Raw genomic sequence first — 25,477 nt, 5'->3', positions numbered from 1 at the left:
TGTTGGAGAGCATCTCTAATCTTTCTGACTGCATCAAAAAATTATGGTGTTGTCTTCTCAAATCGCATCCAAAAATTGTAGAGAGTTCTTGACGCGATAATTGTTCCCTTACGTGTAACTGGTTCTAAAGGTACCGTCATATCTTCTTCAACTACATCATCACCTTGAAAATAGTAGTAGCAATTTCTTCTAAACTCTGAATTTCTGATAAAAAATCTCTTCATAAATTAATATTTTATTAATTTAATTATTAATTTATCAATAAATTAAAACCTCTATAAATTAATAAAATTTCATGGTCTCGACTTTATTAATTTATAGAGGTTATACAGTATCTTGTGGTTTTAAGATTCCTCACAATCTGACCCGGTTAACATTTCTAATTCATTAAATCAATTTACTGAGAGAGATCCTTATTAGGCCTTGTCTTCACAAATCTTAAAGAACAGGAAGTGCTTTTGATATAATCACCACGACCTTTGTCATCGATTAGTAACACAATAATCTTTAAGGCTCCTACCGGTAACCATTAGAAGAACAAAAAAAAAAGGAATAAAAAGAACAATGCGGAATGGAATAAACAGTTTTTGAGAAATGAAAGGAAAATGAACAAAATAGTAAATGATAACCAAACAATAAAAATATTTTTAAAATATATTAAATATTAAATAAATTTAATTTCAATTGTAATACTAATATTATTCTAATGTATATATAATAAATTTTTCAAATAGAGCATTAAGATTAGTTTAGCATAAAATTCCTATCAAAAATATTTTTTTTGTCAATACATTGTGAAAATATGAAAGTTTTTATATTACAAAATTGAAATTTTTATTAATAAACATATTTTTTATTTATTTTAAAATAAAAAACGAATTTGAATATTTGTTCTTTTTTTTGTTCCATTTGTTCCTCATCAGTTTTGAGGAAGAACATTTTTGTTCTATTGTTCCTTATTTTTTGAAGAATGTAGATGAATGTAGGGAAAAAAATATTACTTTCAAATGGTAAAAAAATTGTGGAATAGAGAGGAATCTAATATTCCTCCTCATTCTTTTCTTAAATTTTGGTCACCAATTGAAGCCTAAGTTTCTCTTATATCAAAGAAAACAAAAATGAATCTTCAGATTCTGCAGTTTAGGAGATGACATTTCAGCTTCTCTACATCCGATAATTTCAGCGGCTTCTGCATAAACATTTGTGCACCGCTCGCTAAGCATCTGCAATATCAATCAAGAAAATAACAGAATCTTTAGTTCACCACTAAGAAGAAACAAAAAAAAGACAGAACGATTAGTTAAGCAATGTGTCTTTAGGAATGATAATTATTACTTGTTGATGCGAGTAGGAATGTTCTCTGAAGAGAGTATCACAACAGGTACTTCCTTTAGATTCGATGACTCCTGCTGTCAATAACCAAAAACCATAGAAACAGAGAGACAAAGAAAGAGATTTTGTTAGTCTGTGGAGGATCTTCTCGATAAGACACTTATATTATGGTTTGTAACAAAATTTGTTAAACACCTTCACTTTCTTGAGCAGCTCAAAACCTGTCATTCCTGGCATACAATAATCAGTGATGATAAGATTCACCTTCATAACCTGAAAACACAAAATCCAACATGGTTTACACAGTTGAATCCTTTCTAAACCAATCAAAACGTGCACTGAGGATTGAGCTTATTACATTGGTGGAAGTTAGTGGATCACTCTGTTGTGGATCTCCTCCCAAGCCTAAGTACTCCAATGCTCTAAGGCCATTTTCTGCCGTTGTCACTGCACAACAATTAAAAAAAAAAAGAAACAATGTTAAAGTTTTAGAGGCAGTGTTTACCATAACCATGGAAGATCCTGGTTCTTGAAATTTTAAAAGGAAAAAAGATTGAAGATTAGAACTATATATTATACCTTTGCAAGAAGAGATCTTGAGGATTCTCTCAACGAGTTTACGATCAATTAGATTATCATCTACTGCTAAAACGTGAAGCTCTTCCTCCATTGACGATGAACAAGAATCACTTGCCGACATTAATACCTATAGAAAACAGAGAGAGACAAACTTACATATGAAGAACGAAGAAAGAGACAATTCGACAAAAATCAATAAGATTTTTTGATGAATGAAGAATATATATATTTAGACAGTATTATGTTTTTCTAATTTATATATGGATATATAGGATAACAATATTATCAAGACCTGATTTGATATGATTTTTCGATATTTTCTTATTATTTAAGAAAAACAAGTTGTGTGTGTTTTTGTTCTCTGGAAACTGGTAAGAAACTTGGTGTTGTTTATGTCAGTGACAGTGCTTCTGGGATCTTGTACGATGATAACCAAAATCTAAATATTAATTTTTATTTTCCATTTGTTTGGCTTTCTCTAATCGTGCGAATAATGAAGATGCTAATTTTATAATCATTTTTCTATTCAAAATGGATCACAAATCTCTATCAGAATCTCAGTTACGAAGCCCCCACGATTCTCTGAAAATTATAGATATATTTTAGAATTTTAGTTTTTGAATTTAAAAATGTGGAACTGTTCGGTGTATATTTTATTTATTTATTTATAATTATCTTGAAACTCAAGTTTTTAATACGAAATCTTTTGACTGATCTGTTACTTGCATAGTTTGCCTGGGCCTTGTAGTTGTTATTGCTTCGAGTTGCACTTGTAAGTCCAATTTCTTTTGGTTTCTTTCCTGAAAAGAATGTACAACAATTTTTGGCTTAAAAGAATTATATTTTTCACTGTAAGAAGAAGGTTAAAACTTAAAGTACACATGTGAACATGTTAATAAACAATATAATTTTTTTTTTTTTTTTTGGGTGCAAAGTTAACAAGCAATGTTAACACGAATTTTTTTTCTTCTTGTTTACAAACCAAAAACATCACTAAATCATAGGGGATATAGAACTTTGCTAAGTCCTGCTGCCTCACTGTTATACTTATACCTTAGTGGGCCTAAAATGGAAGAGTTGGACTCATCCTATACGAAATTAGTTACCATAGAATTTTTATTTATTTATAAAAGCATAAATAAAATAGTACACCAGAAACTTGCAGAACAAATTAAATTTGGAACTTGCAGAACAAATTAAATTTACCATACACCAGAAAGTAAAATTTTATCTTTTAGTGGTTGGTCCTAAATGCCAATCCTGTTATGACAGATGAAGTTTCGAGTAAAAAATTAAATGTGGAAATAAATAACAACCATAAAAACAAACAAAGAGTAAATAATAGAGATAGAAAGTGAAGAACAGCAAATGTGAATTATCTACGGTCCGGCTCACACTGCCCAAAAAATTCCTTGAAAGCTTTTGAAACTGTATGAATTTGACCTTCGATACATTTAAATAGCCTTCTTGTTAAAATTTTAAATACAAACAAATAGTAAATTCCAAAAATCTCCATGAACGGTTGTTTTCCCTCCATGGGGAAGAGAGTTCTTTTTCACTTTTTTTTTTCTTTTCTTTTCAGTTTCATTTTTTATTTAAATAAACAATTTTACTGTCAAAAGGAATATAAAATGAAAACATAGGATTGGAGAGGGAGAGAGACCGCAGTCTGATAAAATGTCTTGACTCGGACCAAATCTCTCTAACGAGAAAGACAACTAAAAAAATTCAAAGAGCATGCTCAATGGGTTATATTATTATTATTTTTCTCATCATCATTGTTCTATTATATGTTTTTTTTTTCAAATGTTTTATTTTATGTCAATATGTGTTTGACACTTAGTTATTCATCACATGTTCATCCTCTTTTAAAAAAAAAAGTTCACATAGTGGATGATTCCTTGCACAAACAGAAGATACCAAATTTTTACATCTATTGCTCCTCCGAGGTCAACCAAATATCCTTAGGCTTGTGATCTAATTTTCATAATTCCATAGAAAAAAAATATATACCCATAATAAATAAGTATGGTACAGTGAACAAGACATTTGTACATAAATGAATTAATAATATGGTTGCAACTATTAATGAACAAGTGATTGCTAATTTTGTTTTTATTTTTTCCAGGTCACGCATCCTCATTCCTAACCCAACTACATTAATGTTCTTTCTTCAAAAAGGGAATAAATTACCTAAACAAAATCTATTGTGATGACCACTTTTAACCACTGTCTCTGTCTGCATAAATTACCTAAAAAATCTGAATGAGAGAACCAACCACATTTTCCATTTTATGTGAACTATACATACTTGAATAAAAAAAAAAAAAAAATACAGAGCATGTAAAACCCAATAAAGAAAGTTTTTTCTATTTATTTGCTTCTTTCTTTCTTAAATAGTTAAATGAGTTGGCCAATCATTTTATTCATTCAATTTCCCCCACTTTTACCAAAAAAAGGAAAAAAGAAAAGCCACGTGGCAGCCAAGTCGGATAAAATAAACCCAACAAAATGAAAACACGTGTCAATTTCGATTTAATGAGTCCACCCACCTTCATCGGGCCCCACGTCTCTCTTCTTTACAGCCCGTTGATAAAGGCAGCTTTTAATTACTCTCTCTCTTTGCCTTTATTTCTTTTGTTCTTTATTATTATTGCCTCTTTTTTTTTCTTCGTCTACTTCTTCAACAAATTCTCACTGTTCTTTAAAAAGCTACAAAACCTACCAAGAAAAAGGAGAAGAAGAAGAAGAAGAAGAAGCTCGTGTCCCTCTTACTCTTTTTTCTTTGTTCTTCGGTGGTGTTTTTTTTCTTTCTCGCCTGAGCTGCAACATTCTTCCCTTGAGAAAAAAGCTTTACCCGGAAGATAATTATTTCCAGGTAAAATTGTTGTTGTTCCTCATTTTTAGTAACTTTTCTCATTCTCAGATCGAAACTGTCCTACTTTTTTTTTTTTTTAATAGCTCAAATTCTTAGACTTTTGCTTAACATTACCCCTAGTGTTAATTCCACTCATTTTTAAAAAAATTCTTTAATTTCTTCAGTTACTTCGTCTACTTGATTTTTTTTCATCTTGTTTTTGTGTTTTTTTTTCTTCTTCTGATTTCTGAATTCGCTCCGTTGGTCGAAAATGTAGCCGTTGTTCCTGATTTTTCTGTTATCTTCTTGTACTCAATCTAAAACCTGAATACGAACAAAAAAAAGTTTTTTTTTTGGAGCTGTACTATTTCTTTTGTTGTCGTTGCTGTTGTTGTTGTTCATCTGTTTTTTTTGTTTTCTTTCTATTTTCTCAGCTCAAAAACTCAAAAATGGAGCTCTTCCGCAACTAAAATCTGTACAACGGAGAAGTGTGGGTCGAGGAGAGATGTATAAAGCACTGATTTTTTCAGTCTTGTTGGTGTCGGTGGTGTTGGTGACGACTCCGGTGAGATCTCTAGACCCGCCTTTAAACGACGACGTTTTGGGTCTCATTTTGTTCAAAGCTGATTTACGAGATCCAGAGCAAAAGCTAGCTTCTTGGAACGAAGATGACTACACTCCTTGTAGCTGGACCGGAGTCAAATGTCATCCCAGAACGAATCGTGTCACTGAGCTAACCCTAGATGGCTTCTCTCTCTCTGGTCGAATTGGTCGTGGAATACTTCAGCTTCAGTTTCTTCATAAGCTCTCTCTCTCCAACAACAATCTCACCGGAATCATCAACCCTAATTTTCTGCTGAGCCTTGTTAACCTTAAAGTTGTCGACTTGAGCAGCAATGCGTTGTCTGGTTCGCTACCTGATGAGTTTTTCAAGCAATGTGGGTCGTTAAGAGTTTTGTCTCTTGCCAAGAACAAGCTTACTGGGAAGATTCCGGTTAGTATAAGCTCGTGCTCGTCTCTTGCTTCTTTAAACTTGTCTTCGAATCGTTTTTCTGGTTCTATGCCTTCGGGGGTTTGGTCTTTGAACACTCTAAGATCGCTTGATTTGTCGAGGAATGAGTTAGAGGGAGAGTTTCCTGTGAAGATAGACAGATTGAACAACTTGCGTTCTCTTGATTTGAGTAGAAACATGTTATCTGGTCCTATTCCTAGCGAAATTGGGAGCTGTATGCTGCTCAAGACTATTGATCTTAGTGACAACTCTCTATCTGGGAGCTTACCAGTTACATTTCAGCAGCTCAGTTTGTGTTATTCTCTAAATTTGGGAAAGAATGCGTTGGAAGGGGAAGTTCCAAAGTGGATTGGAGAAATGAGGAGTCTTGAGACTTTGGATCTTTCTATGAACAAGTTTTCAGGGCAGGTTCCAGACTCCATAGGCAACCTTCTAGCACTGAAAGTTCTTAACTTTTCTGGGAATGGGCTTATTGGTAGCTTGCCGGACTCAACAGCCAACTGTATCAACCTCTTGGCCTTAGATATAAGTGGGAATTCACTGACTGGAAAGCTTCCCATGTGGATATTTCAAGATGGTTCTCGTGATGTTTCTGCATTAAAGAATGATAACTCCACTGGAGGTATCAAGAAGATCCAGGTGTTGGATCTCTCGCACAATTCATTCTCTGGCGAGATTGGAGATGGACTAGGAGATCTTAGAGACTTGGAGGGTTTGCATCTGTCCAGAAACTCTCTTACCGGCCCCATCCCCAGTACCATTGGGGAACTAAAGCACTTGGTCGTCCTTGATTTGAGTCACAATCAGCTTAATGGAACGATTCCTCGAGAAACAGGTGGAGCTGTTTCTTTGGAGGAGTTGAGACTAGACAATAACTTGTTGGACGGAAATATTCCGCCTTCCATCAAGAGTTGCAGTACCCTTCGGTCTTTGTAAGTCTCTTTTCTTGAAGATGCATTCAGTTAAAGATTTTCTCAGTAAAGATTCTGTCTTTAACAGTATATTATGTTTCATGTTTCTCTCAACAGGATCTTGTCACATAACAAGCTGCTAGGCTCAATTCCACCAGAACTCGCAAAACTTACAAAGCTCGAAGAAGTCGACATATCATTTAATGAACTTACCGGAACGCTTCCTAAACAGTTGGCTAATCTCGGCTATCTTCACACCTTCAACATGTCTCATAACCATCTCTTTGGGGAACTACCTGCAGGGGGGATATTCAACGGATTGTCTCCGAGTTCAGTATCAGGAAACCCGGGTATTTGTGGTGCTGTTGTCAATAACTCTTGTCCAGCTGTTGCCCCTAAACCGATTGTGTTGAATCCTAATTCAACTATCGATCCTTACTCGGGTGAATTAAGGCCTCCTGGTGCTGGTCACAAAAGGATACTCCTTAGTATATCTTCTTTAATAGCCATTAGTGCTGCTGCAGCCATTGTGGTTGGTGTAATAGCCATCACAGTGCTTAATCTGAGAGTGCGCGCATCAACGGTTTCAAGATCAGCTGTACCGCTCACGTTCTCAGGAGGAGATGACTTCAGTCGATCTCCCACTACTGATAGCAACTCAGGGAAGCTTGTGATGTTCTCAGGTGAACCTGATTTTAGCACGGGAACACATGCTCTGCTTAACAAAGACTGTGAGCTCGGCCGAGGTGGATTTGGTGCAGTGTACCGAACAGTTATCAGAGATGGGTATCCCGTGGCTATCAAGAAGCTCACTGTCTCGAGTCTTGTCAAGTCTCAGGAAGAATTCGAAAGAGAGGTCAAGAAACTTGGGAAACTCAGGCATTCAAATCTGGTTAAACTCGAAGGTTATTACTGGACGACATCTCTTCAGCTTCTTATCTATGAGTTTCTCTCTGGTGGGAGTTTATATAAACACTTACACGAAGCACCAGGAGGTAGTAGCTCGCTTTCTTGGAATGACCGGTTCAATGTCATCCTCGGTACAGCCAAATGCTTAGCATATTTGCACCAATCAAACGTCATCCACTACAACATCAAATCGAGCAATGTGTTGCTAGACAGCTCTGGTGAGCCTAAAGTTGGAGACTACGGATTAGCAAGGCTATTACCCATGCTAGATAGGTACGTTCTGAGCAGCAAGATACAGAGTGCTTTGGGATACATGGCTCCAGAGTTTGCCTGTAGAACGGTGAAAATAACAGAGAAATGCGATGTTTATGGATTCGGAGTCTTGGTTCTTGAAGTGGTTACAGGTAAAAAACCTGTGGAGTATATGGAAGATGATGTTGTGGTTCTGTGTGATATGGTGAGAGAAGCTCTTGAAGATGGAAGAGCAGATGAATGTATTGATCCGAGGCTACAAGGGAAGTTTCCGGTAGAAGAAGCTATTGCAGTGATAAAACTAGGGCTTATTTGCACTTCTCAGGTTCCATCAAGTAGACCACACATGGGAGAAGCTGTTAACATATTGAGGATGGTCAGATGCCCTTCAGGGAGCTCAGATGAGTTGGGTTCGAGTTGAAAAAATCAAAACTAACATGTGATTTTCACTACCAAGTTCCGGCGAAGAGGAATCCGGTTTGTTCATTTGGGTTTGTAAGAGTCTAAGATATCCTTGTCTGTGTTTTTTTCTTTGATGAATCTCCGAAGTTTTATGTTTTGTGTCATCTAGTTTTAGTTTCAGTTTCACTGTTTGTAGCTTCCTCTGTTTATTGTTCTTAACATTAGTGTTTTATCGGATTTGTCTTCACCGGGTTCCATAATTTGGGACTCTTTTGTTAAAATCTTTAATTGTTATGAAAGAAAAATGTAGTATTCATTTCAGAGCAAGTGCATTAGCGTTAGTTTGGTCCGTCCTTCGTTCTGAAAATTATAAATTTAAATCGAAATAAACAGATTAACAAAGAAACGTTCCTCCAAACGGGACGTAATTTGCTGCGTCCTTCATTACACGTGGCAGCTTCATCGTCGAAGAAAGGAGCAGATGAAGACGATGCAGAGTCGAAACAGAGGAAGAGATTAAAAACCCTAGCTTTCGATAACCAACTGCTCTCTGATTCTCCGGCGAAATCTAATTCCTCTCTCAAACCTTCAAAGCAAGTTCGAAACACCATGGCACCGACATCATCCGCAAGTCTCAGCGCAAAAATCGTTTCCTCTTCTCCTTCCCTGGTCTTCTCGCTCCTATCTCCGGCGCTACCATCGGCGATCTCGATCGATTGTCTACTAAAAACCCTGTCCTTTACCTCAATTTCCCCCAGGTTAGGTTAGATTCCTAAATTGGGTCACTTGTGTTACTCAATGTTGAGGCGTTACTGCTGCTTTATGTGTTCTGAATCGTTGAAAAGTGTTGGTTCTTTTAGGGTCAGATGAAGCTTTTTAGAACGATTTTGTATCCTAAGAACGGATACTTGACTCTTCAGTTCTTTAGAGGCAAAAATGTCTTATGTGATGATTATTTTGATAATATGGTTAGTCTCTTTTTTTAGAGTTCATTCTCTTTTTCTGTGTGTCTTCAACTCTAGAGCAATTTTGGCAATGCACGTTGTGTAGATTGTGTTCTCTGAGTCATGGTGGATTGGGACAAAAGAAGAGAATCCTGATGTGAGATGGAGAAGAGAATCCTGATGGGAGAATGAACAGTTATTAGTTCTTTAAGTTATGTTTCTGTGAGATGGAGAATGAGAGAAATTGCGACGAGACTGATGAATGATGATTATGTTGCACAAAGCAAGAATTGGATAATGGATTCATCATGCTTAATCGAGTTATGTATAAATCATCTCTGCTCATTTTAATACAACAAAAGAAAACCGTCTCTCATGTATCTATACTGTGTGATCAAGACAATATACCTTTTATCATTTTTTTTCAAAATTAAAACATCATTACACTTTACTTCTTCAACAGATCCATCACATTGAGCATTAAAAAATAAACTAAGAGGATCCTTGCAGGAACTTGTCGACTCTATGATTAGTTACAGATGACAGAAACTTCATGCAAATAGGAGGTTTAACTCCAGCTATAGCAAGCACTGAACTTGGCAAAGTCCAGATTCTATCTCCACATATCAAACCAGAAGCCATTGCTGTTGCAAAAGCTTCAGCCTTTGGCGCATCTAACCTCTCCCAGTCAAACAAAATAAAACTCCCCACGCACATGTCAATCGCAAAGTAAGGCCCTAAGAAAAATGGTATAGCCATAGCCATGGGAAGTGGAACAAACCTTCTCCACTTTGAGAGACACCAATGCTCATACCAAACTTAAGAAACTCTGAATATAATTTTATTATATTTGAGGGACCAAAATGTGTCCTACACCAATGCCCATGCTCTCAGGTTTCAACCTTCTTTTAGCAGTCATATACTTAAAAGATAAAGTTTCTTGTGAGACAAACAAAAGAAGCTTAGGGCTAAGAACATCCAGAATCAAGAAAGAGCTATATAATACTCCCAAGAACTTCAAGAAGCTTCATTTGTTGCAACCATGTGCATGGGACTCTGTGAAAACTCATCAATTAGTCTCTTCTGATCTTTATTGGATTATGGGAATCGAGGAAACGTCTCAAGAATCGGTAATTAAACTACATTATTTGCTTTGGCTTTTAGAGTAATTACTAACAGAAGAACCCTAGTTTCAATGGCCAATAAAAGAGGAATTGAGCATGCCCTGTCTGAAACAGACCATGTTTTTCTCTCTCGGAGTTGGGAAAGAAGAAATTAATACGACAGTGGAAGTATAAATTTATCGTTTCAATAAAAGAATAGAAGACAACGATGTACTAACTAAATTCACATCGTCCAAACCAAAAACCGAGCCTGGTGCAAAAATTTTCTAAGTACTTTTTAATTCACAACTTGAAATTTCATTGGAAAAATAAACGATTGCATTAAATTGAGATGGCATTCTAACGTTTTGAGTATTTCTAACCCATAATTGCTAACCTTTTCTCATTTCAATTAATGGAACCTGAAAAAAAAAAACTTAAACGTTACGAGTCAATTTCTTCGGTTTACGATAGTATACATTTTTACTGTTTGTGGGACAAGAAAACAATAGACACGGTTTAAACTTTTGAGTTTTTTTTTACATGTTTATACTTTGTGCAATCTTTTATTGAAGGGAAAAAAAAGCACAGACTAACTTCTAATATGTAACAGCATAACCGGTCCAAGGATAATTATAGATAAATTTGCAGAACTCGGAGTTGCTCGTAGGTAAATGAGGGTATGTTCTGGAATGTCTTATCAACAACGAGTATAAGTGGTAGTAAGCTTGGGAGTTGATGGTAGCACTAGCACCGATTCCTTTCTTTCTACAACTCGTAGAGGGTGATGTGCCAAGTCAAAGAAATCGTTTCATCACTTCACGAGTGTTTTGATTCATAAGAGCATTGAAATGGAGCCAAATCATAGAATAGTATACGAATGACTAGAGGAACAAAGGTTTATTATACCGTCCTTATTTAAACCAGCAGGCCTTAAATCTCTAATCCATTCTCGACAGATTTACGCGGCAAAGAGCTGTAATGATCCAATAATACATACAATCATCACAATTATGTTTAGTTCCACGTCGTCGTCGTCGTTTATTCATTTTCTTCTTCTCTGTCCCCGTGGTCGACTCCGGAATTTTCTCGTCGGCATAGGATTGGAGTCTAAACTTGGCTTGCTGCTATGATTTCTATTTTCTACATTTACACCCCCGATCCATCTACACTTTTAGCATATATTGTAATGTGATGGAGTATCATATCATATAGGAAACTCTTGATCTTTACAAGTTGGGTCTATTATAAGTTTTCTACTACAATAGTAACAAACTAACAATGTTCTTTGGTAAAACCAATCACTATAACCAATCAACTTAACCTTTTGTTATTTACATTTTAGTTCACCAAATCATTTGATCATATCCATAAGGGTTTCATAATCAAAACCCAAAGTGAATAAAAATATACAGATCAATCCTTTTGACTTGTTTCATTGACCAGTCTGCACCAACCACGAGTTATTCAACTGTGACATAGCCGTCTCCCGGAAGCTCTTAACCTTAACCAAGCAGAAATGTGTGCAAACCGTCCCCATACCGGACCCAACCCGGGTCGTCTTCAATAAATAACAAACCGGTCCAGAATCCGTTCCTCTTCCTTGCGCCACAATCCCCCACGCGCTTGTATCTCCACACGCGCCACCGTCGCTGTGGTAATCATCCTCACCATCATCTCCTTCTCGATCCGCTACATCGTCGTCCGTAAGCTTCTCCACGAATATAACCCCCTCCGGCGTCCTCTCTTCCCCTCTACCCCACCTCTCTTTCAATTCCGGCCAATCCTCCGCCTCCGGACTCGTCGCCGTCGTAGTCAAGCGACCGTTCGCCTCCGCGTATAAGTGCATCAACAACGGAGACTCCCTAAGATTCTTAACGATCTCAACAACCGAATCCCTCAACCACACATCAAGCTTCTCCCTCGACACAACAGATCCGCTACGTTTCCTCTCACCGACCCGATCGATCTTCACCGCCGCGGACGGTGGTGGTGCAAATTCATCCATCGACATCGAAACCTTCCCGATCTCACAAAAATTACGCCGATTCGTCACCGGAACAACACAAAACGATCGAGAATTCAAATCCACCGTGCGCCGATCACAACGAACGGCACATGCACTTCCTCCGCAACAAATCCTCGCAGACGCCGCCATCTCCAGAAGATTCAATTGCAGATAGACGAATCGGAGAAGAGATGCGGATTTTAGATTGGAGATTGCTTCACGCAATTATATATGAATGAATTTAATTTGAAGGTTTCTTTATAGAAGAAGAAGCAATCACAATTCACACCAATGGTTTGTTTTGTTTGTTGCTTATAAGAATATACGTTTAACTGACGCAGCCACACACAATCCAATGGCAATGACATGATTAGTTTATTTTTATATATATATATAACTATTTTTTTTTTGTTGTTTAATTATATTCTCCAGCATGGAGGAGTTGTGTAAGTTGTTTGTGATCCGACGGTTGAGATTTAGGGATAGTAGAAATCGCGTTTAACTTATTCTTCACGTTATCCTCAAAAGTCTGAGGTGGCTTTAGGTAGATTATTTCCGGGAAAGTGCATAAACGATAATGACTCGATTGAGATTTGATATTAACCGTTGGATTTAAATCGGACGGTTGGATTTTACGTGAAGCCGATATGAGGGTAGGAGAACGTGGCGACGCGGTTTAGCTGTGTGCATGGCTTGGGCGGGCACACGCTGGTGAGTGATTTAAACTGTGGAGTTCTTGTGTCTTCCACGTCATTTTTAATCTACACCATTGATTACGCCACTTCAGACTCCACGGTGTACATTAAATTGTATTGGGCCTTTCGTTTCGAGTTTTTGAAGAAAGTTTTGTGGTTCGTATGATTTTATGGGCTTTGCTTGTTTTCTTTTCATTTTCGCTATGGACTTCCCTAACATTTATTTTACTAAATTCCTTGTAATAGAGATAGACCATGGCCGGTTGCACCAAAGAGAACATGGCCATGGTCCCGTAACTCTACACAAATGAAATAATGAAATAAGGAAATAAAAACACGCGGAAACAACTAACCAATGATTTCACGTGACACATGGCTGCTTATTGCGCTGACACAATAATGTGAATTTGCGTTGATCTTTTTGCATATAAGGATTGGATCATTGGACTAGTGTTTGGATTTATATCGGGTTTGCATTTTACGTTTCTGATATAGGAACCTAGAAGAAGGAACCTATGTGCATAGATGTAAATAAGCAAATGGTTGATAACACTGTTATGCTTATTCAATAGATGATAGATGGAAAGCAGCGAAAAAATGGTAAATAGTAGTTCTGGGCATTCGGTTCTACCGGGTTAATTAGTTCGGGTTACTCAATTTTTCAAATTTTCGGTTTTCTATAAATTCAGCCGAATTGAACCGAATAAAAGTTCAGTTCGGGTTATTCGGTAATCGGGTTATTCAGGTCGGTTATTAAAATTAAAATCAATTCCGAAATAAACCGAATTTTTTTCTAATTCGGTTTATTCGAACCGAATTAGATCGAATTTATGATAATGGACCATAAAAATTACAATTACAAACCATTAAATCATAGGCCAAGCCTATACACGAGCCCAAATTAAAGAACAAACACAAGTCCATCAAAAATTAGGGCTCATGGACTCCACGCCGCTACTTTCTTCCGGAGCCGCCGGATCTGCGATGGTGACGTTGATGATGGCATCCAAAGATCTCCCGGTAAAGAAATATGCCCTGTCGAGATCACCTACAGTCATCAAAACAACATGCAATCCTTCATCTAAAACTGAAAGATAGGAAAAAAAAAATGATAAGCAAGTAGATCTAAGGAGTTAGTAACTCCGAGTTACCAACCGTGAAATATGCTTTAAGAAGACATAAAAGATAGAGAATTCTAGATTTTAAGATGAGCTTACAAAACAAAGGGTTTACAAACAATTTCACAAACTAAGGCAAAAAAAGAAAGCATTACCACTCCGAAATCCGCGGTTAGGATTTGTGTTAGACAAAGGTAGATTTCTACACAATGTTTGACAGAAAGAGGAGTTGTATGTGACAATGATGAAGAAGAAAGGTGATGATGACGGGTGATTGAAAAGTTTCTCGACTAATCTCACTTTGTAATCGCCTATTTTCAGAGAGAGGCAAGGTCGAGACTCGAAAGTCAAAACGAGGACAAGAAATGAGTTAATGTGGGCAATATTTGTTTTTAGGGCAACATGTTTTTGGACTGAGTAAAAATAAAATAAAAACATTAGTGGACTGGATCACTATTATTGGATATTTATTAAACAAAAATATTAGTGGATCATATGGTCCATCAGCCTTTTGTTGGGCTTACTAAAAACAATTAGAACCAGCTCAACGCTAAAACAAATTAAAAAGAACAAATAGAATTTATCTAACCTAAATCGATCGTGAGAGAGAGGGGATTAATGGCCGCCAGCCGCGACTTCTCCTTCTGCAAAACACACATACGCCAACAGGTGAAGAAGAAGATGGAGTGATGTAGAACAGAAACCGAATAACCGATCGGTTTTAGCCTGCCGAACCGAACCGAATCAAAAACCGAAATTCCCTAAAAATTCTGCCGATCGGTTCGGAAGTTCCTTCATTTTCGGTGCCTGAAAACCGAAGAAGTCGGTTCTTTCAGTTTGTTCCGAACGCCCAGGCCGAGTAAATAGACAAATGGTTGAAAACACTATTCTGTCTATTTGGTAGCAGTGGAAGATGAATAGATAGATAGGTGGATTGAAAGACGCCACATAGATCTGTGAAAAGATATATGATAAGTCAAATCTCAGTCTTCAGGGATTCACACACAAGAAGAACGAGAAAGAGTGGTTGCTTCTATCTCAGAATAAAACCTAAGAAAACTTTCATTTTATTTCATAAAAACCTCAAAGGTTACAATGCTGAAAAGGGTCCTTATATAACGATCCAGCAGCGGGGAACCTTCTAGGGTCGAAATTATTACAAATAAAAAGGACTGAATTTGCAAAATAACAGACTCAAATTTAGGACCTAAATAAAATAAAAGACTCAATAAAGACCCAACGATCGATTCCTCCAAAACAAGAAAAAAACCATCATTTATTATTTGAATTCAAACACTTACCTTGGTCATAGCTCTCATGCACGCTCCAGCCCTTTATTGATTATTTCAGAAATGATGAAAAGAACGGGTTCTTTAATTCCTTGTAGAACTAGCAGAAATGATGCTTTTTGAGTCTTCTCTTTGGAATCTTCTAGCTCAATGAGAGTAATCAGACTTTCAATGAACTTGTTGAATTGTTCCCTTAAGGTCCTTACTCCCAACCTTGTCATAGGTTTGTGTACCATTGTTGGCAGAACGGATTCTTCAAGAAATGGTAGAATGGGTTCTTCAAGAACTGGAAGAACGGGTTCTTCTGGAAGTTGAATACTGATGTCCTCATCATTCCCTCCCTCTTGAGAAAGTTTGGTCTGCAGAACTATTTCATCTGCATGGAAAGGAGATAAATCAGCAACATTAAAGGTTGGAGAAATGTTCAACTCACCTGGTAGCTCAATCTTGTAGGCGTTGTCATTGATTTTCTCTAAGACCCGAAATGGTCCATCTCCTCTTGGTGACATCTTGGACTTTCTTTCCTTGGGAAATCTTTCTTTTCTCATGTGTAACCAGACCCAATCTCAGGTTCAAACGTCAGCTCCTGCGGTGCTTATCCGCATGCTCTTTGTTCTTTGCGCTTTTCTTCTCAAGCTTCTCTTTAACTCTTTGGTGAAGTTTCTTCACAAGGTCAGCTTTGGTGACTCCTTCTGCACTAGAATAATCAGCTTGGGGCAGAGGTGTGATGTCTAATGAGGTTAGAGGATTAAAACCATAGACAACTTCAAATGGAGAGAATTTGGTACCAGAATGCTTAGCATGATTATAAGCAAATTCAATATAGTGTAAACAAGATAATCAGTTTCGGAAATTCTTACCCACCGTAACTCTCAAAAAAGTGGAGAGAGTACGATTAACTACCTCAGTTTGGCCATCAGTTTGAGGATGACAAGTGGTGGAGAAGAGTAGCTTAGTTCCTAGCTTTTTCCACAAAGTCTTCCAAAAGTGGCTGAGAAATTTGGTGTCTCGATCTGAAACAATGGTCCTTGGGACTCCATGTAAACGCACAACTTCTTTGAAAAAGAGTTCACAAGTTTGAGTAACATCATTTGTCTTGTTACATGGAATGAAATGCGCCATTTTAGAGAATCGGTCCACCACAACAAAGATAGAATCTCGGTTGTTAATCTTAGGCAGTCCTAAAACAAAATCCATAGAAATATCTACCCATGGTAGATTAGGAATAGGCAAAGGCATGTATAAACCATAAGGATGTGACCTGGATTTTGCTTTCAAGCAAGTGATGCACTTTGCGCAGAACCTTTCCACATCTCTTTTCAAATGCGGCCAAAAGAAATGTTCCTTAAGAACACTGAGAGTTTTATCACGCCCAAAATGTCCCATAAGTCCTCATCCATGTGCTTCTCCTATTAGCAGCTCTATCATAGATCCTTGTGGAATTCACAACTATTTGTCCTGAAAGAGAAATCCATCATGTTGGTAGTATGACCCATAAGCGGCTTTGCTTGTTTCCTTAAAGGCTTCTTTGAAATCTGGATCCTCCACATATAGACCTTTGATATGATCAAATCCCATGACTTTAGCCTCCATTGTAGTGATCAAAGCATGTCTCCTTGATAAAGCATCATCTACAATGTTCTCTTTGCCCTTCTTGTACTTAATCACATATGGAAATGTCTCTACAAATTCAAGCCATCTTGCATGTCTCTTCTTAAGTGTAGTTTTTCCTCTTAGGTGCTTGAGTGTCTTATGATCTGTATGAATAACAAACTCTTTGGATAACAAATAATGTTGCCAAGTTTCTAGAGATCTAACCAAAGCGTAGAGCTCTTTATCATATGTTGGATAATTAAGTGCAGCTCCACTAAGTTTCTCACCGAAGTATGCTACTGGTTTTCCTCCTTGAGTTAGAACAACACCTATTCCTGTACCAGAAGCATCACATATAATCACAAACATTTTATCAAAGTTAGGAAGTACCAAAACGGGTGCATGTGTGAGGCTGTTTTTGAGCAGATTGAATGCATCCTCTTGTGCTTGAACCCATTTGAATTCCACATTCTTTTTAATCATTGATGTCAAGGGTGCAACAATGGTACTAAAATCCTTCACAAATCTCTTATAGAAGCTAGCCAGCCCATGGAAGCTCCTAACATGTCCAATGGTTGTTGGAGTTGGCCAGTCTTATATAGCCTTGATCTTTTCCTCATTGACCTTTAGTCCCTGCGAACTCACAACAAATCCTAAAAACACAACTTGATCAGTGCAAAATGTGCATTTCTTAAGATTAGCATAGAGATGCTCAGCCTTAAGCGCTTTTATCACCATTTCAAGATGTTTTACGTGATCTGCAAGACTTGTGCTATAAATCAAGATATCATCAAAATAAACAACCACAAACTTACAGATGTCCTCCCTTAAGACCTGATTCATTAACCTCATGAAGGTGCTTGGGGCGTTGGTGAGTCCAAATGGCATGACTAACCACTCATATAATCCTTGTTTTGTCTTGAAAGCCGTTTTCCATTCATCACCTTCTTTCATTCTCACTTGATGATAACCACTCCTTAGATCAATTTTAGAAAAAACAGTAGCTCCATTAAGCTCATCTAGCATGTCATCAAGCCTTGGAATGGGATGTCTATATTTGACAGTGATGTTGTTGATTGCTCTGCAGTCTACACACATTCTCCAAGTTCCATCTTTCTTAGGCACTAGAAGAACCGGTACAGCACAAAGGCTTAGGCTTTCACGAATGTAGCCCTTCGACATTAGATCACGAACTTGCTTTTCCAGCTTTTTTGCTTTTTTAGGGTTTACTCGGTAGGTTAGTCTATTAGGTAGTGGTGCTCCCGGAACTAAATCAATTTGATGTTCAATTCCTCTTATAGGCGGTAGTCGAGGTGGTATCTCCTCAGGGAAGACCTCTTTAAACCTTCCTAATAGTTCAAGCACTTCTGGTGGTAAGTCTTTCTCTTCTTGACCTGAAAACAAAACTTCCTTAAAGATCATTAGTAGGCACCTTATCCTGTGAATTAATTGATTTCAAAGCAGTAGAAAGTGTTATGTTAAGATTGGTTTTGTTTGACTTAGCTCCTTTTGACATGGTCTGTTGCATGTCATGCACTTCTTGAGGGGTGAGTGGAGCTAGAGTATGCTTCTTGTTGTTGTGCGAGAAAGTGTAGTAGTTGGTTCTACCATTGTGTAAAGTCTCCTTATCAAATTTCCATGGCCGTCCTAGAAGAAGGTGTCCAGCTTGTATAGGAACCACATCACACATAACTTGATCTGAATATTTGCCTATGGTGAATTGTATGGTGACTTGCTCAGAGATCCTTAGTTCAGCCTCATCATTGAGCCACTTAAGTCGATATGGATGGGGATGCTTTGTCTTTTGGAGACCTAACTTATCAACCAAATACTTGCTGGCTACATTAGTACATGAACCACCATCAATGATTACCCTACATACCTTGGAGTTTATGGAGCAGCGAGAGTGGAAAATATTTTCTCTTTGAATTGTTTCAGGATAAAAAAGAGTGCTAAGAGCCCTCCTTATGACTAGAAGCTCTCTCATCTCTGGATAGTCCACAATATCCTCCTCAGATTCAACACGTTCTTCTTCTTCATCTTGTGATTCATACTCTCTATTGGCTTTAAGGATCATTACTCGCTGGTTTGGGCACTCTCTTGCATAGTTTCCTTTTCCCTGACATTTAAAACAAGTAATATCACAAGCTCTTTGGTTAGTAGGCTTACCTTGCTCTGGTTTGGTTACTTTTGATGCCTCAGGTGCAACTCTTTTAAATCTCTGGTCCACATCAATAGGTTTTCCCTTGTCTAAAGGTTTCCTAGGTGGCGGTGTCCATGGAGTCTTACTACGGTTAGTAGAGGCTGTCTTCCTTTTGATGTATTGTTCAGCTTGGACTGCTAGGTGCAACAACTCTTCAAGATCATGATAGGTTTTTCTTTCCACCTTTATAGCAATCCGATCATGAAGACCATCTAGAAACTGTGCCATCAAGTTCTCCTCAGACTCTTCTACCTCCAATCTGTTTTTAAGAGATTCAAACTCTTCAAAGTATTCCTCAACAGATTTGTTTCCTTGTGAGAGCTTCCGGAACTTCTTTTGTAGCTCTCGGTGGTAATAAGCTGGGACATATCTCTTTCTTATCTGAAACCTCATATCATCCCAAGTAGTGATTGGTATATGCCTATGCCTCCTCCTCTCAGACACATCTCTGTCCCACCAAGCTAAGGCATTATCGGTAAGTTGAGCAACAGCTAAGGATACCTTTCTTTGTTCCGAATAGTTGTAGTAGCCAAAGATATGCTCCATACGTCTTTCCCAATCAATGTAAGCTTCAGGATTAACCTTTCCAGCAAATGTTGGCGGATTGAGCTTAAGATCATAGTCTCCTTCTCTTATGTTGTCTTCATATCGTCCTCTACCTTATTGGTAGTGTCTCCTTGGCCTTTGGTGTTATTTAAGATCTTAATGTTCTTCCTCTGAATCAGACTGATCTCCAACATCAACCTCATGGTTTCCTCTTGGCAAGTTACGAACTGGTGCTCTTGGTGCAAGTGGGGGTTGTTCAATTCGTGTCATGCTATCACCAAGCGTTTGAAGTTGGGCTTGGATAGCTGTAAGCATCTGAGCCATGTTCACCTCTTCTCCTTGTTCTCCCATGGTTCTAAACATTTTTCTGTAAGATTAGGAAAAGAGATCAAGTGTACAGGAAGTCGAAAAGTTCAAATAAGGAAAACTTCCAAAAACTGACAGATCTAGAATTTAGGGGAGGGGGGGGGGGTTTAGCCAATCAAATCAACAGATCTAAACGGAATTTTTTTAGGGTTTTATTTTTAAAAGATGAACAATTAAAATAGAACAAGAACACACGAAAACAATAGATCTAAAAGGGAGAAACGAAATAAAACAAAACGAACTGAAACAAACACAAACTGAAGCAAACAAATGGAAATAAACTGAAACAAAAGGGATAGATAAAACCTGATTTGGAGCGTTTAGCTCTGATACCAGATGATATAGGAACCCAGAAGAGGGAACCTATGTGGATAGATGGAAATAGGCAAATGGTTGATAACACTGTTCTACCTCTTCGATGGATAACAAAACGAACGGAAACAAACACAAACTGAAGCAAACAAATGGAAATAAACTGAAACAAAAGGGATAGATAAAACCTGATTTGGAGCGTTTAGCTCTGATACCAGATGATATAGGAACCCAGAAGAGGGAACCTATGTGGATAGATGGAAATAGGCAAATGGTTGATAACACTGTTCTACCTCTTCAATGGATGATAGATGGAATGCAGCGAAGAGATGGTAAATAGACAAATGGTTGAAAACAATGTTCTGTCTATTTGGTAGAAGTGGAAGATGCAGAGATAGAAGGGTGGATTGAAAGACGACACACAGATCTGTGAAAGGATCTATGATAAGTTAAATCTCAGTCTTCAGGGATTCACACACAAGAAGAAGGAGAAATGGTGGTTGCTTCTATCTCAGAAGAAAACTCTCATTTTATTTCATAAAAACTTCAAAGGTTACAATGCTGAGAAGAGACCTTATATAACGATACAGCAGCGGGGGACCTTCTAGGGTCGAAATTATTACAAATAAAAAGGACTGAACTTGCAAAATAACTGACTCAAATTTAGGACCTAAATAAAATAAAAGACTCAATAAAGACACAACGGTCGATTCCTGCAAAACAAGAAAAGAACTATCATTTATTATTTGAATTCAAACACGTACCTTGGTCATAGCTCTCATGCACGCTCCAGCCTTTCATTGATTGCTTTGGAAATGATGAAAAGAATGAATTTTTTAATTCCTTTTAGAAGTGGCAGAAATGATGCTTTCAGACTTTTCTCTTTAGAATTTTCTAATCAAATTTTTAATGAACTTGTTGAATTGTTCCCTTAAGATCTTTACTTCCAATCTTATCATAAATTTGTATACTATTGTTGGCAGAATGGGTTTTCAAAAAATGATAGAACAAATTCTTTAAAAACTGAAAAACCGGATTCTTCTAGAAGTTGAGTGCTGATGTACTCATCAGTTTGTCGATTGTGCCATAAACTACCCAAAGACAAAAGCACACACAACAAGAACATCATAATTAATAAGCATCGCAATAAGGTTGCGACACAAAACGAGCAACTATCAGACTTGGCAACTATGCGAAAGGCCTAAAGCCATGAAGCGTTATATATCGACAAGTGGATCAGTCAAATCTTACGTGGCTTAATATCTTCATATACTTGTCTAAATAAAATCCACCAATCGCTTAATTTAGTGTGTACATATATATATAAAACATAAAGCATGACCACTATCGTGTTTATTATCGTCCTTGTGATCTTCGCAGCTAATCTTCACGACGCCGGAGCAACAACCATGGACCCGTGTCTCGAATCAATGAAGACAGCTTCGCTGCCTGATCTTCCTTACGCTTATGATGCGCTAGAGCCAGCTATCAGCGAGGAGATCATGCGGCTACATCACCAGAAACACCACCAGACTTATGTTACTCAGTACAAGAAAGCCCTTAACAGCCTTCGCTCTGCCATGGCCGACGGTGATCACTCCGCTGTCGTCAAACTCCAAAGCCTCATCAAGTTCAACGGCGGAGGTCAAAAGATAGCTCTAATTAAACGACTAAGATCTAATTAAAATCTTCCGGTAACTTGATTATATAATTTTTGCTTTGCTTATAGGTCACGTTAACCATGCAATCTTCTGGAAAATTCTAGCCCCTGTTCATGTACCAATATGTTACTTCTTCTTTACTCCCATCTTCAATATACGATTATTTTTGTTTCCTCTCTTATATAATGGGTCAAACTAAAATGGTATAGGAGGGAGGTGGCAAGCCACCTCATGATCCTTTGTCTTCGGCGATTGATGCTCATTTCGGATCCTTAGAGGGATTGATCCAAAAGATGAACGCAGAAGGCGCATCTGTGCAGGGATCTGGATGGGTGGTAAGCTTCTTGTTAGAGTCTCATTAACAATACGTTTGGTTAGTGATGAAAGTTACTAAATTATTCTGACATGACGTAAATATTCTGTTTTATTAGAATCGGATATGTGATGTGGGACTCTGTTTGAATGGAAAAAGAATATACTGTATGATGTCCAGAAAAAAATGTCCAGAAAAAAATGTACAGAAAAAAATGTGTTAATGTAACAAGTCTATAAGCAAACGATGAACCATTTCTTTCAGTTTATGAAACCTATGAAATTGTTGATTGATTGGTAATATAATTGGTAATTTCTTTTTTTGTGTTGGTTCTTTTGAATTAATTAGTGGCTTGGACTAGACAGAGAGCTAAAGAGACTTGTCGTTGAGACCACAGCCAATCAGGTAGATCAACGTATTAATTAAACTAATATGTAACATCATCAGCTATCAAGAATTTTTACAAACAAAAAAAAGAAGAAGAAACATTTGACATATAGAGAAAATACAGGATCCACTGGTGACTAAAGGAACACACTTGGTTCCTCTAATCGGGATTGACGTGTGGGAGCATGCGTACTATCCACAGGTACTCTGTCTAATCTCAATTATGACACTCCCTAGTATATATAGAGTAGTATGTAGAGCACATAAGTTTTAGTAAGGAATTATCGAGCTGAATGTTAACTATGATCAATTCGGTGCGGGTAATGCAGTACAAGAATGCAAGAGCGGAGTACTTGAAGAACATATGGAGTGTTATCAACTGGAAATATGCAGCGGACGTATTCGAGAAGCATAGCCGTGATCTTGATACAAACTGAGTTTTATGTATGTAAAAAATATGCATATGGAGTGTGTAGTTTTTTTTATGTGGGGTTATGTTGTCTTGTTTGTAAAACAGAACAGAAGCTTTGAAAATGCCTGTGTAGTGTACCTTGAAAAGATAATAAATGTTTTGTTAATGGTTTTTTAGTTGTTGTTTTGGAAACTAACATAAAAGTAAGTTTATATTTGGTCTGGTTTGTTGAAACAGTTATAAACATATAGAAGATGTAAAAAGTTAAAATATACTTCTTCTGTAAAAGATGATTTTCTAAGATTTTTTCTTGTATTTTTTTTGTATACTTTAATCAATTAATATTAAAAAATTATGAATTTTAAGAATCAATAAATGAGAATTTAAAAGTTTGATAATTATAAAAATATGTTATTATAAATAAAGAATATATTTATAACTAAACATTAAAAAAAAAATTTAATTTATGTGAAAATTCTAAAATACCATCTATTGTAATACAGAAAGAGTAGTTAAAATAAATAAAGTTTTGATATTTGAGATTCAATAAATGATAAATTTGAATCAAAAGAATACTGAAAATTACAAATGGTTTTCTTAATAAAATTATTTGTATGTGGCGGCCCGTTTGCTAGAAAAACTTGAAGCAGATATGGGATTGAAATGGGTCAAACAAAGGCCCAAATAAGTCATAGTCAAATAAAACCCTAAACGGAAATGGTCGGCATATATTTAAAGATTGTTCCGCGAATTTTAGGGTTACTGCAATCTTGTGCTTCCTTGTCGCCGCCGCATCAAAGAGAATTGAAGCAAAGAAGAGGCTTGTATCTCTCTGCTGCACACCATGGCAAGTGTTCTCTCGTTCTTTGATTAAATTCATCGTTTAGAACACATAATCAAGCTCACAGAGACTTGGAAAGCAAAATTGTGTATTGAATTCGAGTTTGTTTTGTTGTTTTAGACTTTCAAACGTAGGAATGGTGGAAGGAACAAGCACAACCGTGGTCATGTGAACCCAATCAGGTGTTCCAACTGTGGCAAATGCTGCCCTAAGGTTCGATCTCCCTACTAATCATTTTCCGATACTAAGTTTTGTCTAAGAATGAAAATAAATTTGATTTGGTTATCTTACTTAATAGGATAAGGCGATCAAGAGATTCATCGTCAGGAACATTGTTGAACAAGCTGCCATTAGAGATGTTCAAGAAGCCAGCGTCTACGATGGTATGTGTTGCTTCCTCATTACGCGTTGTTTGATTGTATTTGTTTTTTTACCATTTTGGAATTTTGTGTGTTAATTTGATTTTGAAATGTTGTTGTGGATTGGTAGGTTACACTCTCCCAAAGCTTTACGCTAAGATGCAATACTGTGTCTCATGTGCCATCCATTCTCACGTTGTGAGAGTTCGATCCACCACCAACCGTAGGATTCGTACCCCTCCACCTCGTTTTGCCAGACGCAAGGTTAGCTCCTCAATACACTCATTTCAATTAAGACATGTGTTTTTTCCTTTTGTTTATGTCCTTAAGGCAATCAGTGTTCTTGTTCTGATTGTGTACTTCGGCAATCAGTTTTGCTTAACCTGTCGTGTTTTTTATTTATTTATAATAATTTGGAACTTCAATTGGTTTGAATTAGAACAATGTATCTGCATTTAGTGTAGAGTCAGCTGATTAGTCAATGTCGCTGGTTTTGATACATCTTAAGAATTATGTTAGACAGTCTACAGTGTATCTTATTTTGAAGAATTGTTTCAATCTCTAGTCTTGATTGATGCAAAAAGTTGACATGGTTGTAGTCTCTTGTATAAGTACTGTTGAGTGTATATTTTGGGGATAGTTTCTGACTGAATGATTTTAAAAAATCATAAATTGTTATAGGAGGATACTCCCAAGCCAGGACAACCTGGTCAGGCTCCTCGCCCCGCTGGTGGTGCACCTGCTGCTCCTCGTGCCTGAAGACTTTAAGAAGCTGGCAACCCAAAACTGTTTCTACTCTAGTTTCAGTCTCCTTTTTGTCTGAAATTTTTGAAGATGTATTCTACATTTTGTTAAAGATGATTTCGCCACATGAAGCTTTAAATGTTGTAGACCAATTTTTTCTCAGCTTATTTGACTTTACTCTTTCGACTCTTTTTGATTAGTGCAACTTGATACCCTTTGGTTGAAGTCAAGTATGAATGACGAAAGATTCACTCATTCTTAAACGATTTGGTATCTCCTAAGTTGTAATAAACTGACTAGTAATATGTTTGAGTATTGGGGCGTGATTG

General features: G+C 37.1%; 6 protein-coding genes and 1 pseudogene across 7 annotated transcripts; 4 read left to right on the top strand and 3 right to left on the bottom strand.

The window, feature by feature from the left end:
- Positions 1-967: 967 nt before the first annotated feature.
- On the bottom strand, positions 968-2,106 carry LOC104791934 (two-component response regulator ARR17). Its single transcript, XM_087454218.1, has 5 exons — positions 1,912-2,106; positions 1,691-1,779; positions 1,528-1,605; positions 1,336-1,406; positions 968-1,223 (listed from the first exon to the last, which is right to left on the bottom strand). Exons 1-5 carry the CDS (start codon positions 2,030-2,032, stop codon positions 1,127-1,129), a joined length of 456 nt encoding a protein of 151 aa, XP_087310344.1. The 5' UTR covers positions 2,033-2,106; the 3' UTR covers positions 968-1,126.
- A 2,393-nt stretch (positions 2,107-4,499) lies between these two features.
- On the top strand, positions 4,500-8,575 carry LOC104699161 (putative LRR receptor-like serine/threonine-protein kinase IRK). Its single transcript, XM_087454216.1, has 3 exons — positions 4,500-4,789; positions 5,203-6,712; positions 6,809-8,575. The coding sequence occupies exons 2-3, from the start codon at positions 5,274-5,276 to the stop codon at positions 8,271-8,273; spliced, it is 2,904 nt and encodes a 967-aa protein (XP_087310342.1). The 5' UTR covers positions 4,500-4,789; positions 5,203-5,273; the 3' UTR covers positions 8,274-8,575.
- Positions 8,548-9,379, top strand: LOC147942863 (DNA-binding protein RHL1-like; annotated as a pseudogene). The gene is made up of 4 exons (XR_015560446.1): positions 8,548-8,595; positions 8,648-9,012; positions 9,115-9,222; positions 9,305-9,379. The product of XR_015560446.1 is annotated as a DNA-binding protein RHL1-like (transcript).
- A 2,209-nt stretch (positions 9,380-11,588) lies between these two features.
- On the bottom strand, positions 11,589-12,762 carry LOC104791933 (uncharacterized). The gene has a single exon (XM_010517942.3). It carries the CDS (start codon positions 12,457-12,459, stop codon positions 11,737-11,739), a length of 723 nt encoding a protein of 240 aa, XP_010516244.1. The 5' UTR covers positions 12,460-12,762; the 3' UTR covers positions 11,589-11,736.
- A 1,806-nt stretch (positions 12,763-14,568) lies between these two features.
- LOC147942862 (uncharacterized) lies at positions 14,569-20,979 on the bottom strand. The gene is made up of 2 exons (XM_087453512.1): positions 15,424-20,979; positions 14,569-15,076 (listed from the first exon to the last, which is right to left on the bottom strand). The coding sequence occupies exon 1, from the start codon at positions 19,751-19,753 to the stop codon at positions 18,416-18,418; it is 1,338 nt and encodes a 445-aa protein (XP_087309638.1). The 5' UTR covers positions 19,754-20,979; the 3' UTR covers positions 14,569-15,076; positions 15,424-18,415.
- A 618-nt stretch (positions 20,980-21,597) lies between these two features.
- LOC104791932 (superoxide dismutase [Mn] 2, mitochondrial-like) lies at positions 21,598-23,376 on the top strand. The gene is made up of 6 exons (XM_010517941.3): positions 21,598-22,075; positions 22,161-22,207; positions 22,302-22,427; positions 22,754-22,810; positions 22,917-22,994; positions 23,122-23,376. The coding sequence occupies exons 1-6, from the start codon at positions 21,769-21,771 to the stop codon at positions 23,227-23,229; spliced, it is 723 nt and encodes a 240-aa protein (XP_010516243.2). The 5' UTR covers positions 21,598-21,768; the 3' UTR covers positions 23,230-23,376.
- Positions 23,377-23,923: 547 nt separating this feature from the next.
- Positions 23,924-25,339, top strand: LOC104791931 (small ribosomal subunit protein eS26x). Its single transcript, XM_010517940.3, has 5 exons — positions 23,924-24,051; positions 24,166-24,258; positions 24,344-24,428; positions 24,535-24,668; positions 25,086-25,339. Exons 1-5 carry the CDS (start codon positions 24,049-24,051, stop codon positions 25,161-25,163), a joined length of 393 nt encoding a protein of 130 aa, XP_010516242.1. The 5' UTR covers positions 23,924-24,048; the 3' UTR covers positions 25,164-25,339.
- Positions 25,340-25,477: the final 138 nt, after the last annotated feature.

The sequence above is a fragment of the Camelina sativa genome, chromosome 6, assembly GCF_030686135.1.
Source record: "Camelina sativa cultivar CO46 ecotype springtype chromosome 6, ASM3068613v1".
In the NCBI taxonomy this organism is placed as follows: domain Eukaryota; kingdom Viridiplantae; phylum Streptophyta; class Magnoliopsida; order Brassicales; family Brassicaceae; genus Camelina; species Camelina sativa.
Note: the sequence above shows the minus strand (reverse complement) of the source record. Positions and strands in the feature narration are given on the sequence as shown.